Here is a 14,819-nt window from a genome sequence, read left to right on the forward strand (position 1 = left end):
CTTTATCATTGGTGCAAAAAAAAAATGTTGTGCATATTCTGTCTCTTTTAGGGCCTGCTATTAACTTCTTTTGTTTGTCTTTGAGGGTCTGATCACCTAGTTAGCCCATATTTTAATTCTAGAACTTCCATAGACAAAGTTTTAGCAGTATTTGATCATGGGATTAACAAACCCGAGCCTTGAGATGCCAGACGCGGATGTGGTATACAAGGGGAGGTAGTGCATCTGGTGTCTCTGGAGGGGGTAAGGGCTCGTGATCCCGCACGCGTGAACCTATTGATTCGTGTATTGGGTTAGAAACCGAGAGGAGTTCACGATCAACAGTAATATTAAACTATAAGCTTGTCATAAGCTTACCCAAAATAATAATAATAATATTCATCATCATGCATGAGCCAACTTATTCTATTATTTGCCGACTAAGAATTGTGATCTGTGTCATATACGCAGAAGGGCTAACTTCACATCTGCTGATATTGAGAGAATCAGAGTTCAGTGGATCGCTGCATATCGTGAGAAAGCTGTTGCATTTGTATCTTAAAAGTTGTGCTTGTGCTGCATTTGTATCTCGAGAGATCCCATGTAAAGAAGCGGAACACCATAAGTACCAAACGTACGGAATATTTTGAACAACTAATCAACATGGAGAATATAGATCTTCTTCTTTTATTAGTGATCTCATGCCTAAATTTTGCCTGCCTTTTGTGGTGATAACACTTGCGGAGAGACCAGAAGACGCCACTGTGTCACAAGTATTATTGTCTACTCCGTCTAGATGACCTGAAGATGTCGAAGTCGGCTTACTTCTTGAACTTCTTCAACCCTTCCTGACTCACATTTGTGATCTATATGATGAGGAAGACTCGCTATCTAAGGAAACTAAGGATTCACCTTGACTTGGTTTTAGTGTATCATTTGTTATGTTCTCTGTAAAATTATTACAGATCAAAGAATCTGAAGACTCCTTAAGGATTAGCTGATCAAAATGATTCCGTGCAGTATTTGTCGGAAATGAAGGATCTAGTTCTCTCGAATCATTTTCAAGAGATAACCCACCATTGTTGTAACTACTAGAAGCATTTGAATCCTATGATACAATTAGGTCTGGCAGATGAGATAGATGTTTACCTAAATTCCTTCCAATGCTTCTGCACCCAGTCCTGAATCCTCGACATGATAAGGTTTGTCTGAAGGGACAGATGCATCATTCCCACATATCTCGGGTAACAGAGACTCATCAGTTGAAGTTTCCGGCATACCATTTAATAGTTCCAAGGCTCCTAGGAGTTCTGCTTCTTATTCCAGATCTCCCTTCCTTCTATTCCGTGGATTAGAGATGGAATTATGAGAATCATCAAAAGGTCTTGCCTTCGGAAGGCAAGGCGAGGGAACTCCTAAAGTTGCAGTTGTTGCAACAGAAAAATCAATACAATCTTCTTCTGAAACGTTCTTATGTTCTGCTTCAGTATTTCTTGTTTCGAGCGCAACAAGTTCCCCCATACGAGCGTTTTACGACCTTGACCTACACGCATTTGAAGTATGATCCTTTTATGTATTCACAGAGGGAAAAGCAGTGAGTTTATTGAATTACCAAATCAGCAAGCATCAGAATAATAAGTAATGACTTTATAGTATATTTTAACCTAGGGGAAGCAAAAAATGTATATAAGGTAACGATACAAGTATGTTAAGAGTAATAATGACAATAATCAAATGAAGAAAGAAATAATCAAGTTAAAAAACGAGAGAGGGAACACAAGAACAAGTCATTAAACAATAATCTGTAACCTTATTCGTATGGACATAAATAATCTTAGTTAGAGCAACCTTATTGTACAAAAGGGAGGTAAAGAGCTCTGGAAGATGGTCCCAAGCGATTACGTGGGGTTTATGGAAAGCACGAAAAAAAAGGTGCTATAGCATCAAACAATTAGAAATAACCTAATTTAGAGTTGATGACATCAAACAATATTAGACAATAACACATACCTTCACTATTTTGAGTTTCTAGTTAAGTTTCAACAACACTATTCCCTCGATTTTTTGACACGTTTCTTCCTTTCAATAAATCTCTCACAACTTCAACATCATCCCATCTCTTTGCAGCTGCAAATATATTAGACAATAACACATACCTTCCACTATTTTTAGGTTCCATCTCTATCAATTGCTTCCCAACTTCTTCACCAACTTGAACCTCTCCATGAATTCTACATGCACCAACAATAGCACCCCATAATCCTGGATGTGGTTCGATTGGCATTCCATTCACAAACTCCAAAGCTTCCTTTATCAACCCAGCCCGTCCAAGTAAATCAACCATGCAACCATAATGCTCTAATTCCGGTCTTATATTAAACAAACAATTCATTATTTCGAAAAATATTCGACGACCTTCGTCAACTAATCCAGAATGACTACACCCACTTAAAACACCAATAAAAGTTACACTATTTGGATCAAAACCCATCTTTTGCATCTTCCAAAATAGTTGCAGAGCTTCATTTCCATATCCATTCATGGCTAATCCCGCAATCATGGAGTTCCATGTCATTACATTCTTTATACCCATTTCATTAAAAACTTCAATTGCTTTCTCAATTTTCCCACACTTTCCGAACATATCTACTAGAGCCGTTCCTAAACTCACATTAACTTCAAATTTCTCTTCTTTTATGTAATTAAAAGTCCATTCACCTTCTTCCAAAGATCTTGATTGTGCACAAGCTGAAACTGTACTAACCAATGAAGGTTCATTTGGTCTAATTCCTCCATTAACCATGTCATTGAATAGTTTCAGAGCTTCTCTACAAAACCCATGTTGTGAATAACCAGAAATCATAGCACTCCATGAAGAAGCAACATCTCTTTGAGGTAAATTATCGAACAGTTCTCGAGCTTCATTAATTCTACCAAGTTTTGCATAACCAGATATCATTGCATTCCAAGAAACTATATTTCTACATGGCATTTGATCGAAAAATCGACGGGCTTGATCAATTTCACCTGAATTTGAATGCCCAGTAATCAATGTAGTCCAAGAAACTACATCAACAACTCTAAAGAATTCATTGAACAAAATTCTTGAATCACTCAATTGTTCACAATTAGAGTACATACTGATTGAATTATTGAGAATATAGAGATCAGATAATAACCCTAGTTTTATTACATGGGTATGAAGTTGTTGGCCAAGAAAAGGCAAAGAAGAAATAGAACAAGATCTAAATAAGAAAGGGAAAGTGAAGTTATCAGGAGAGATAGAAAGTTTGAGCATTTGAGAGTACAATTTAATGGATTTTAGAGTATGGGTAGGATCATTTTTCTCTGAGAAAGCTCTAATCATGGTATTAAACATGAATAAATTAGGGTTTTGGATTTGGTTAAAAAGAATTTTAGCATAATTGAGGTCCCCATTGTTGGAAATGGCAAGAAATGTTAAGAGTCTAGTGAGAGTGAAGATGTTGTGAGAGAGACCAGTTGTGATAATGTGAGCATGAAACTGTTTGAGTTCAGAGATGTTTGTGAATGCTGATAGAGATTGAGAGAGAGATGGGTGATGGAGTAATGAAATTTTAATGTCTTTTAGTTTTGGAATATAATTCCAACAACCAGAAACCATTTCTTTTTTCAGTTTAAGAAGATATTGATTGAAATTGGGGAAACTTGTTTAATCAAACAAAATTAGGGTAGGAGGAAGTACAAAATTTCATGTATTTGTTTCAACTTCTGTTGAATAAATTATACTAGCAATGTACTTCCATGGCTGCCCTGTTTCATTCTTCAAAACAGAGCTCCTCCTGGTCCTGGGCACATAGAGGTGTACCAATGGTGTCATCATACTCTCCAATGGTTACAGCTGAATATTACGATCATAGAGTCCCTAAAAGACTTTTTTTTTTTTTTTTTTTTGTTGCAAACCCGACAGATTAGTTTTTTTTTTTTGTTGAAAGGACAGACTAGCTTAATGTGTTAGTTCAACAAAAAAAAGAAAAAAAAAAGACTAGCTTGATGTGTTACAACACATCAAATGTAACACATCAAATACTCGGATCTTAAAGACATACTACAGTTGATAATAATTCGTCATGATTATCCATGCCATAATTATAAATGAACACCTTGTTTTCGTCATAAGTTAAAATAAAATGCAAAGGGAATTCGAGAAGGGTTTTATTAGTCAAAAAGATTGAGATGAGAGTATTTTTTTAGAGGAAAGAGTTTGCGATGGGGGAGAGAGGGAGGAGTAAGAATAGAGATACGAGTTGACCATAGACAAGAAAAAATGAGGTAAATAGACGTAGTGATCCGTAGTAGTGGTCAAAGCTGGCAGTAGTGAAGATGAAAATGAGAGTGAATATAAGGTTAATTTTGATCTTAAAACAAAATTGCCTTTTCACTCAACTGGGTGAGCTTCATTCAAGCTAGATTGAGCCGAAGTCTATAGGGCCCAACAAAAGAACCTACATTTTTCCTTTTTTTGTTTAAAGACCTGCCCTTTTTAACAACATAATAATTCAACCAACCAAAGGAAATCTACAGTTACAAGGCAATTTGATTCCAAATTTTAGACTTAAGAGATCTCAAATTTTGAAGATTTCGAATTCGATATAAATAAAGTAGAGTTAGGAACGGATTACCTTTTAATGTCCTACCATAGCTTTAATAGTATTTATATGGGTTTAGGACAAAATATGTCTTTGATGTGGTATAAGTCTTATTCAATTTATGATATACTCTATGAGTCTATGTCATATAATGAATTTGGAGTCTATTAAAAAAAAATTATATTTGCATAACAAATTTTTAGAGTTTTGTATTAGAGACATTTCAAATATAGAAATTTTTTGGGGGTGTTTTAGACATACACTTTGGTTGGGCATAAATACAACCCAACTTTTACTCAAAACTATTTTGTCTTCTACCTCTTAAGATTCATCTCACCACCACTCCTTCCACCCATCACCATCAATTTCCTTTCTATCTCTCTCTCCTCTCTTTATACAATATGTATTTACCCTCTTCTCTCACTCTCTCTTCTTCGAATTCTCTGTGCTTCATTTTTCTCTCTCAGTGCAGTGAAGGTTTGAAACAATAATAGATTCCCTATATCAAGTGAAAGGGGGTCGACAAATGTAGAGAGATGAGAGAAAAAATTGATCGCGATGGTCAGATGTGATTGTGGTTGGTGGTGGTGATGACCGACTATGGCGGGAGGTGGTGGAGAAGATGAAAATTAGAAGATACAAAATATAATTATTTTAGTCATCACTCTGGGAAACGAGAAAATTTTGATTGACTTTTTTTGTTTCTCCAACCCCCACCACTATTCTTTCTTGACGACAAACAACAAATGCCGGCAACCTTTAATTTTTGTGGCGGTCAAAGCTGGTGGTTGAAGTAGTCGAAGTTGGTTGTCGAAAATGAAGATTAAGAAGATTGTAGCACCAAAAATTACAAACAACAATTTTCCTTTCAAAATTTTGTTTCCAAAAAATTTGAATCTACTATTTCCTTTTTTGATTTTGTACTCTAAATTTTCTTTTTTCTTTTAATATCTCAAAACGCCAGCCATATTTTTATTTGGCCGCGGCTTTGGGGAATAAAGAATAATCTCTGGAGAATAAATTCTCTAGGGAATCCATGTTTTTCTTTACATTCTCGGAGGAATATTATCTTTTAACTCAAAAATTAACTTGATCAAACATTGCCCCCTCTTCATCTTCTCTATCACCATCACCACCACAACTTCCCACTACCACCATTTTGACTACCATTGCCTCCTCTTCTCTCTCATTTCTTCTCCTGTCTCACTTACTGTTACCCTCTCTCTCGGTCTCTCCCTCTCTCTCACTATCTCTCTTTATTACTATCCTTATTTATGTCTCTCGATCTCTCACTGTTTCTCTCTCAATCTTTCATCGTTTCTTGATCGATCTCTCATTCTTTTTCTCTCTCTTACACGCAGACACTGTTCCGGCGAAGGGAAGTGTTTCCTTCGCCAAAATCAAAATTTGAGGAGGGTTTTTGGCGAAACCCTTCGAGTATTTCGTGCCCACGAAATATTTTGTGGACACAAAACGTTTTGTGACTCTGACCATTTCGTGGCCACAAAACATTTCGTGGCTGCAAAGCGTTTCGTTGCAATGAACTCTGTGATCTCCACAGAGAGATCTATACACACTGCAAGAGAGAGAGATCGAGATAGAGGGGTTGCGAGAAAGAGATATAAAGAACGCGAAAGAAAAAAAACTAATCTACAGAGAGATATGTCTACAACGAGAGAGATGAGAGTGATCTACAATGAAAGAGAGAGGGATCTAGAGTGAGAACGACAAAGAGATAGTCAGTGAAAACGAAATAGATGGTGAGAGAGAGAGAGAGGACGAGAGAGAGAAGATGAAGATTAGGGGGCAATGTTTGATAAAGTCAATTTTTGGATTAAAAGAAGAATATGCATTCTAAATCAATTTTTATCGACTAATTCTTTATTCCCCGAAGAATTTTCTTTATTCTCCAAAGTCGCGACATTTTATTTATTGATTCAAAATTAAGTTGTTATTCCAAGTTTGGTGGGTGTCTCTTGCAACAAATCAAAAGTTTGTTGGGTGTCTGACTGATTTTCATTAATGTTTCGAGCGCCCTTCAACCCCTTTCGAAGCAAAATTAACCCTCATGGCATGGGTAATGGCGTACAATAATGATATTATGCCTAACTAATATCCCGACTACATTCTCGGTCAGAACTTGACCGGTGTTGATTAGTGACAGAAACCGTTTGGCTTACTCTCACTAGATCTGACCGTCCAAGTACCCCCGGGATTTGACCGGGATATTGGCTGGACCTATCATCATTTTTATAATGGTGTAACCGGTGGCGTCAATTGGCCCCACGGAGCGCCTCAGTGGCAGAGCCACGTCACCAGATCGGCCCAAGTTCGGCATAGTGTCGGGCAAAGTAGAGTTTTCTCCTAAATGGTCAGTCTCTTCAACGAGAAAGCAATTCCTTTGTTCCCTATTGTAATAAGTCTTTCTTCTCAATTTCCAAGCAAATCGTTAAAAGGTAAGAACTCATATTTTGTGCAAAACCCTAGATTTAGGAATCTATCTATATATTTATACCATTTGAGTTATATTTTCTGAATTCTGAGAATTTGGTAAATGTTCTGAGCAGGTTATCAAGATGGAAATTTGAGATGAATGAAAGAAGTTTCTCTCTCAAAGATAAATTCCTAACTCTTTATCTTCATTACTTCATCCATGGATCCTCTTAAGAATTCCTTCAATCCGAACAAGCAATTGAAAGAAGAGTACGATTTTAAAACTATTATCAGTCACTTCAAATCTTTAAGTGGCTCAAATTGCCGCATTTTTTTTTTACATTTTTCTTATCTAATTTTCAGATTTGTTAGTAATCTAACTGGATCTTCTATGCTAGAAATTGCCTCCATCTCAACTATCATACCAGTATGATTTTCACTGACTTTTACTGTTTTTTATGCTAGGATTTTATAATTTACATTTTCAGTTCTTTTATGATTTTGACCTAGTGTGAGATATCATGTTTCCAGGTTTTGATTGTTTTGAGGAATTCCTTTTGCTCAGTATCTGGTAATCTTCCATGTTTCCGCATAATTTACATTTGGTACAGTAGTTTGATTCTACGGTTTCTACCTAGCTTCTGATGATTAGAGAAAGAGTACGAGATATAGTATATTAAGTTTGTTTAAACTGAATATGGGTTTTGAAGAGTACGATGATTGCATTTGTCGGAATTTGTTAGGCATATAGCTTTTTATGAAGTATATTGTTAATTTAGAGAGTGATTAAAGGTCGGGGTTTTAAACTAAAGCAATTAATATTTATTATACGTAGAGGTGTTTTTTTGTAGAATTATTTCGTGACGTGTTTTTTTGTCCTCCTAGATCCTTTGCATTCTGCGAAGATAACATCAAAGAAAAATGATAATGCAACTATAAATTGCAAAAGTTGGAAGGTTTACATAACCACACTGGTTATAGATATCCTCGTTATTGTTCTTCCGCAGCTTCTCTTGCTAACTGTAAGTAACACTAGAAAATATGCTCAAATCAAGTTTCAAATTTGCTCTCTTTCTTTTGATGGTGAACACTCTGAGTTCATTAAATATATATATATATATATATATATATATATGGGGTTCTAGTTATAACTGATGTAAGATGTCTTTTGATGGTTCATACGCTAACCCTGAAGTTATGAAGCTTTATGTAAAAGACACTGGCAGTACTAAAAAAATAGCTTCCAAGGTTCAATGATTTCCATTGGACTAATGGAATTTTGTACAGTTTTCTTTGTATATTTCCACCGTGATAGACCGGGGAAACAAAATATCTCGATGAACATGTTTCAACCAACTCTTTGAAAAGAAAATGTTAAGAAAAGTACTATATTTTGGAAACTAAGAATATATGGAAAACAAACAAAGTAGAAGGCGAAGGGTCAGAATAAAACATTGAACTGGAAGCACAGAATTGGAGGATAATCAAAATCTTGACGTAGACTTTAGAGAGATGTAGACATGCTTTATAGAGACAAAGTAGATAGATTGTGAGTAAGTCAAGGCTCAGCTCGGACCTCAGTGATAGCAAGAGCATTACCCTTTCGGAACCCTGAAAAATAGAAATATGCGTAACTTGGCGAGTTTGGACCAAGGCACAGGTTTGGCAAGTAGATTCAATGTGGAATTCTAGTCTTGGTATAAAAAAGATTTGCTTTTTTGGTGTACGGTTTTGAGATTGGAGAGAGAACTTATGGTTAATCTACAAAATGGTTCTCTAGTTGTTGGTATGATATCACTCTCTACTAGAGTATCAAACGCTTGAGAACATAATCAGTGGTGTCCATTCATGGTTCTTGCATAATATCGTGTTATATATTTAAGGTCCTGTTTTGTTAATCCGTTTCATCCTATATAAGGGAGTAGAAACGACATGAAATTGCTCAAAATATGGAAGTATGAGTTATATGGATGAAATCTTCTTCTTAAGTAGATCATATTATAAGTGAGATAATCAGATAATATTTTATGGATCATACTAAAATTATGTGTAAATTCATAATTGTTTCCACACTAACCTACACATTTTCATGAAATGCTATCCCTTGTAGAGCGAGAGCTAACTTTGTAGAGCGAGAGCTAACTTTGTACTATAAAAAAATTTAAATTTAATTTCCTTGCTTTTGCTTGTGCCAGGTTCTAGCGGAGTGGATACATATATGTGCAATTTGCTTAATATTGCTATTGCTTCTCCGCATTGGAGTAAAAAGGTAAGGTTCTTTCAGAGTTGTTTTCTTATTGGATGAATTCATATGTAAAGAATCTCCAGCAAAACTAAGGACGTTGAACCAGGCTGAACTTTTCATTTTCTGATATGTGTACATCCTATTCAGGCTAGGTTCGTATACTGAAGGTGTGTCTGACCTTGCATATTCTGTTAGGACAAATGTTTCAGCATATAGAGTTTCAGTGGTATGCATCCCAATTGCGTTTCTTGTGTGTGTGAACTATGCTGTTAACCTACTAATTTATTTAATCTCTCCGCCCTCACAAGATTTTGTTAAATTTCTATGTAGATGCTTATTACGTGTTTGTGCATCTTGGCCGTGGACTTCAAAATATTTCCTCGAAGATACGCTAAGACTGAGACTTACGGCACTGGTCTGGTAAGCCTTTTCTTGTATGTATTAGGCTATTAGCAAATGCCATTGTTGTTCTATTTATTTTTTTCAAATTCTTCACTTCTTCCATGTTTATTTTCGTAGTCCTGTAGTCTTTCATATTTTCAACTCTAATTTATCTACTTTTTCTTTATTATCATGTGCTTTTTGCTAGTGCTCATTAGCATTAAAATTTGTTTTGACTAGCATTTGAATCTAGTTCATTCTTTATGTCATTCTTGATTAGTCAATCTCGAGATTAATCATATGAACTGATGACTTCCAGATTCCTTTTGGCTTGAACAGATGGATCTTGGTGTGGGATCGTTTGTCTTGGCAAATTCATTGGTTTCAAGACAAGCACGGAGTATCTCAACTGTGTGAGTGGTTTCTTACATCATTTGCATATACCCATGGTCTATATTTGTCCCATAATGCATTTCTCAAGCTACCTGGCTTGATGTGAGTTACTTCGTAAGTTTTGTGAGTTCATATTCCGTGGATTAGTGACAAGGCTCCTTTTCTTTGTGTTGATTAATGTTGTTCATTGGAGGAATGACGCAATGAAAATGCTTATTTTGATGTCCAGTGCGACGCCCCATTTTAGTGTAACTAATTACAACGTGTGAGGCTGAACATTTTCCTTTAAAAATATTTTGAAGCGGTTGGTTGTGTATGTGTTCGGGTAGGCATCTGGAGGTGGTTTAAAGCATGTTGTTGCTCTGCTCAGGCTTTTCTTTTATTTGACATTTTGTTTCCCGGGGGTTCTGTCTAGTTTCTTTTCAGGACTATATCCATCCTTAAGTTCACAGTTATATACTTCAATTTGTCATCCGAAATAGACATTGTTCGTGGTGAGAAACACAATTGATGATGCATCTTGATCTGTACGCCATTGTTGTTCTTCAACTAAATGTGTACTTTTTAATCTCGTTCAGTAATTTATTTGAGTCATTTTCTCGTGTAGAATTAATTCTATCCAATCATATGGATACTCATCTAGTGAATAAACAAATAACCTTTCAAACCCTTCCAGTACAGCATCCAACGCTTAGACCAGTGAGAACGTCTTTGGTGATTATGTGCTTGCTTTTGCTATACTTCATTATGTTCTTTAATTGAATGGTGTGATGTTTTAAGTTCTCTCGGATTCGTTGAAACCAAATCTTTTTTCTCTTTTCGTTAGGAAATGGAAGATTGTGTTTCAGTCAGCTAGTCCACTAATCATCCTAGGTGTCCTCCGACTCATTTTTACAGCGGGTGTAGATTATCAGGTAGAGAGCCACTACCTTAGTTTCTGACATTAATTTTAAGTCAATGAAATTCTCGATTATGAAAGGGAATGGAAGTGGCAGAAGCGCAACTTTTTATGAGCAGTTCTCAATTTCTCATTTCCACTGAGAACATCATTTTTCTTACTTCTTTTGTGGTAACGAGAACCAACTCTAGAACTCGGTAGGAAAGAATTATTTAATGTGCATAAAAAGAGGAATGCAAAGTCATGCCTTCCCACGGATCCATGCTACAGAAGTAGCACTCATGCGTTCCTGTTTTCTTTAGATATGTTTCAGTTCTTCCATTTCAGACTGCCACATACTTGATCTTTGGGCACTTGGATGATTCCAGTAGTAGTCTAGTGTACCAACGGACTCTCAAAATGCTGAAACGGTCTCCTAATAAATAGGCTGCTATGTTACATAGGCAGATGTAGGAATGGTAGTGTTCTTTCCGAAACTCTCTGCTTTAAGCACACCACATCTGTGGCTTTGAAATGGAAAGGCGTATGTTTCAACCATTTCCTAGTCCATGTCCAAGTTCGTTTAGTAAAAATTTTGGGTGATATCATCAGTAGAATTTTTTGGAACCATTGGAGCTTGAAGACTGCTCCAGTCGGGTCAATATTTATTTTTTGTTGCGTGTGCATGAGATACATTTCCATGAGCTCAATTCAGTTTGTTAAAATATAAATATGTCATTCTACTTCCAGCCTTGAGGTGTTACTGGCATAGGTTCTAGTTACATTGTAGTCCACTGTTGATCTTCATACTTCTTATATGAAACCTGTTTAGTATTATGATTCTGCTAGAAGATTAAGCAAAACTACTTTTTTTTTTGGAACGGAATTCATTTTTGTTAACCAGCTGATGTTACCACAGTTATTCTTTGTTCCTTTCTTGTGCCCTTCATACCTATAGTGATTATGATCTCTTTTTATTTGTAGGTTCATGTTGGAGAATATGGAGTTCATTGGAACTTCTTTTTCACACTTGCAGCAATATCCATCCTAACTTCCCTAGTTAATATTGCTCCTCAGTATTGTGGTATTGTAGGTTTATCAATTCTCATAGGTAATGTTTCTTATCAACTTCAATTGTCTATACCAACTTTGTGGTGCACTGGCATCAGACGAGAAACTTAAGTGAACTTGCTACTTATATTAGGATACCAAATCATCTTGACGGCTGGATTCAACGAGTACATGTTATCGAATGATAGAGCCAACAATTTGATCAGCCAAAATAAAGAGGGTGTCTTCAGTATATTTGGTGAGTTTTACTTATCATCCAATTGAATAATATCTTGATTTTATTTGCCTACTAATTTTTAATGAAGGTTTCATCCATTAACCCTTGCAGGATATTGGGGGCTGTATCTTGTTGGTGTCCAACTGGGAAACTTTCTCATCTTCAGAAATAATCAGCAGAAAAAGACTACAATTTGGTTTCTTGCAATATTATTTTGGTAAATATATCAGAGTGATAATATCTTGACTGAAACCTATCGCATTTACTCTTGAATGTATTCAAATGTAACCAAGATTTTAGTTTAATCTTCTGTCTGTAACCCATGTTGTAGGTCCTTAACCATCATTCTAGACAGGCATGTCGAAAGAGTTTCTCGGAGAATGGTAATTAAAAGTTTTGATTTATGCTATAACAGTTTGGAACCACAAATAAATTTTAATTTGTGATGGTTTGCAGTGCAATCTGGCATATGTTACATTTGTGCTGGCAGAAAACTTTCTGGTTTGTCTCGATACCAAAACACACATTTAATTGTTTCATGCACCTGATAAAAAGTTGGGATATTATACTATTGTTCGTTGAATTACACTTTATTTAATCATACAGGTTTTAGCAATTTTAGTGCTATCGGACTTTCTTCCAGGTCAAAAAAGTTCAGTACTTGAAGAAGCATTTGACCGAAACTTACTTGGATCATTTCTTCTGGTAAGTTAGATGCCTCAAATTTCTTTTACTAGTTTGAAGACATCACGGGAAACCCTATCTCTCCTCTTTTTCATTTGAAAAACCACATCAGATATGAAATATGAAGAACAACAGTCCGGAGAATAGAGATGTGAATGAAATGTGTAGTTGTTATCATTGATTCCAAGATGATATTTGTTTTTCTTTAATCATTTGCAGGCGAACTTGATGACGGGTCTGATAAACATGAATGTGAACACAATCTCTGTATCATCAATCACAGCTTTAGCTATCTTGGTTGGTTATGCCTTGGTATTGTCTGTCGTTACTGGTTTTGCAGCCTTTTCAGGCATTAGACTGAAGTTCTGGTAAACTATTGACTTTCAGAGGGAGGAGTTTGCTGTCTGAATCTCTTCATTTTTGTTTATTTATTTGATATTGTTTAGAGAACGATAGAAATATTAACAGAAAAAGGAAAACCGGATAATCAGAGAATGTCCATTTAATCTGTACTCGTCTTTGAACGGTAGTTTATAAAAGCTTAAGTTCTTTACTCTTATCACCAAAAAAATTAATGCTCGTCTGCAATTTATTGCTTCGGTAGCTGCCTCTCCTTCCCCTTCTTTGGCTGATCCGCATCCCTTGATTTTCGTGCATGGGGCCACCAACTCATTCTTATCGTCATGGATGATCAGACCAATATCAGAAACATAATCAACTGAGACAAGAAACTTAGTTTTGCTCATCTTTTTAAAATACAATTGTTGTTATTCTAGACAAGAAACATAATCATGGGACATAAAGTGGCCAAATAGAATTTTCATCTTGTTTAAATGACACAAAAAAGATGTCTATAAAATACAATTGTTGTTATTCTAGATTTTGCAATGTTATTTGCCACTTATCCTTTAGCAGTTGTTCTTTAAAAAGATTTCTTTCTTATTTCCTTAGTGTTGAAAGTTTATACTATACACTGTGTATATGGTATTACGATGCTCGTACATGATTCAAAATATTACAGAATAAGTACTTTAAATAAAGTATGTCAAAATCAGTTCAGCAAACAAAATTTTAGGCCTGATTCGCCTCCAAAAGCTTATGTGCCTATAAAAGGAGTTTCTTGTCTAGATTCGGATTCTTGTTAGCGTTCTAGTTTAGGCTCTGTTTCTGCCTGATCAGGAGTTGCATTTCGCCTACTAGCTGATTTAACAAGAAGATTATAGCTTCCCTTTTCCTTGAAGAGCTGACCAAAATGGGGTTTGCAGTAGAGAATGCCATCAAGAGAGGCTTAAGAAAAAGCTGCAAGAGAACATCCTCCATGGGAACACTTGAAACATGTCTAATGGTATGACTAGTATACAAGCGGTTGCTTGCTAATGTTAGCGACAAAATTACTTTATTAGCTCCGAACTCCGGATCTCTTTCGCGTAACTTCAACTTGGATCAACCTAACCCATTGGGGGCCAATGTTTTTCGATTGTGTGGAAAATGGCGGTGATAAACTTACATTTGTTAGAAGACTCCAAAACTTGCAACAAAATTTGTCTATCTAATTGAGATCATCAATGCTACTTGGTCCGACAAAAAGTTTCACAAATGTCCCGACAAGATCAAATTTGCACATGGTGTCAGTAATTTGTTGGGTTCTTCGGATTACTTTTTGTCAGGCCAAATAACATTTTCAACTGACATTGCACCATTTTGTGATTTGACAATGCTTCCACTCTTTAAATTTTTTTTTGTTCGAGAAAGTAGAAAGAATCTGTATTATCTACCTATCTACTCAGTTGAATGAAATACTATTTACCAAAAAGATCTTAGGTTGGACTAGATAGCAACCAATTTTGTTTAAATTGGAAAAAGGTGGATGGTTCATGCCCTAAAAGACCAAGACTCCATTGGGTAATTCAA

General features: G+C 35.8%; 2 protein-coding genes across 5 annotated transcripts; one reads left to right on the forward strand and one right to left on the reverse strand.

Moving 5' to 3' along the window:
* Positions 1–950: 950 nt before the first annotated feature.
* Positions 951–3,908, reverse strand: LOC147569671 (pentatricopeptide repeat-containing protein At5g06540-like). Of its 4 annotated transcripts, none has more exons than XM_086656173.1 (2): positions 1,990–3,908; positions 951–1,522 (listed from the first exon to the last, which is right to left on the reverse strand). In XM_086656173.1, the coding sequence occupies exon 1, from the start codon at positions 3,620–3,622 to the stop codon at positions 2,012–2,014; it is 1,611 nt and encodes a 536-aa protein (XP_086512299.1). In that variant the 5' UTR covers positions 3,623–3,908; the 3' UTR covers positions 951–1,522; positions 1,990–2,011. The 4 variants fall into 4 exon arrangements, with proteins under 4 accessions (XP_086512299.1, XP_086512301.1, XP_086512300.1 ...); XM_086656175.1 differs by having other exon boundaries at positions 951–1,449; positions 1,990–3,848; XM_086656174.1 differs by having other exon boundaries at positions 951–1,545; positions 1,990–3,808.
* A 3,065-nt stretch (positions 3,909–6,973) lies between these two features.
* On the forward strand, positions 6,974–13,461 carry LOC147569672 (transferases, transferring acyl groups). Its single transcript, XM_086656177.1, has 17 exons — positions 6,974–7,063; positions 7,175–7,310; positions 7,404–7,467; positions 7,572–7,611; positions 7,926–8,062; positions 9,236–9,309; positions 9,433–9,511; positions 9,616–9,705; positions 10,006–10,079; positions 10,886–10,973; positions 11,921–12,047; positions 12,141–12,245; positions 12,336–12,441; positions 12,556–12,607; positions 12,681–12,725; positions 12,831–12,929; positions 13,128–13,461. The coding sequence occupies exons 2-17, from the start codon at positions 7,261–7,263 to the stop codon at positions 13,278–13,280; spliced, it is 1,383 nt and encodes a 460-aa protein (XP_086512303.1). The 5' UTR covers positions 6,974–7,063; positions 7,175–7,260; the 3' UTR covers positions 13,281–13,461.
* Positions 13,462–14,819: the final 1,358 nt, after the last annotated feature.

This window comes from Eschscholzia californica, unplaced genomic scaffold, assembly GCF_041429995.1.
Source record: "Eschscholzia californica isolate CP2 unplaced genomic scaffold, dmEscCali1.0.p SCAF_1, whole genome shotgun sequence".
Taxonomy (NCBI): domain Eukaryota; kingdom Viridiplantae; phylum Streptophyta; class Magnoliopsida; order Ranunculales; family Papaveraceae; genus Eschscholzia; species Eschscholzia californica.

Excerpts from the sequence above, each read along its gene's own strand:
- LOC147569671 (XM_086656173.1), bottom strand. The coding sequence starts at position 3,622 with ATGGTTTCTGGTTGTTGGAATTATATTCCAAAACTAAAAGACATTAAA.
- LOC147569672 (XM_086656177.1), top strand. The coding sequence starts at position 7,261 with ATGGATCCTCTTAAGAATTCCTTCAATCCGAACAAGCAATTGAAAGAA. Across the intron at positions 7,468-7,571 it reads CCATCTCAACTATCATACCA|GTTTTGATTGTTTTGAGGAA; the intron begins GTATGATTTTCA and ends TCATGTTTCCAG. Across the intron at positions 12,048-12,140 it reads AGGTTTATCAATTCTCATAG|GATACCAAATCATCTTGACG; the intron begins GTAATGTTTCTT and ends TACTTATATTAG.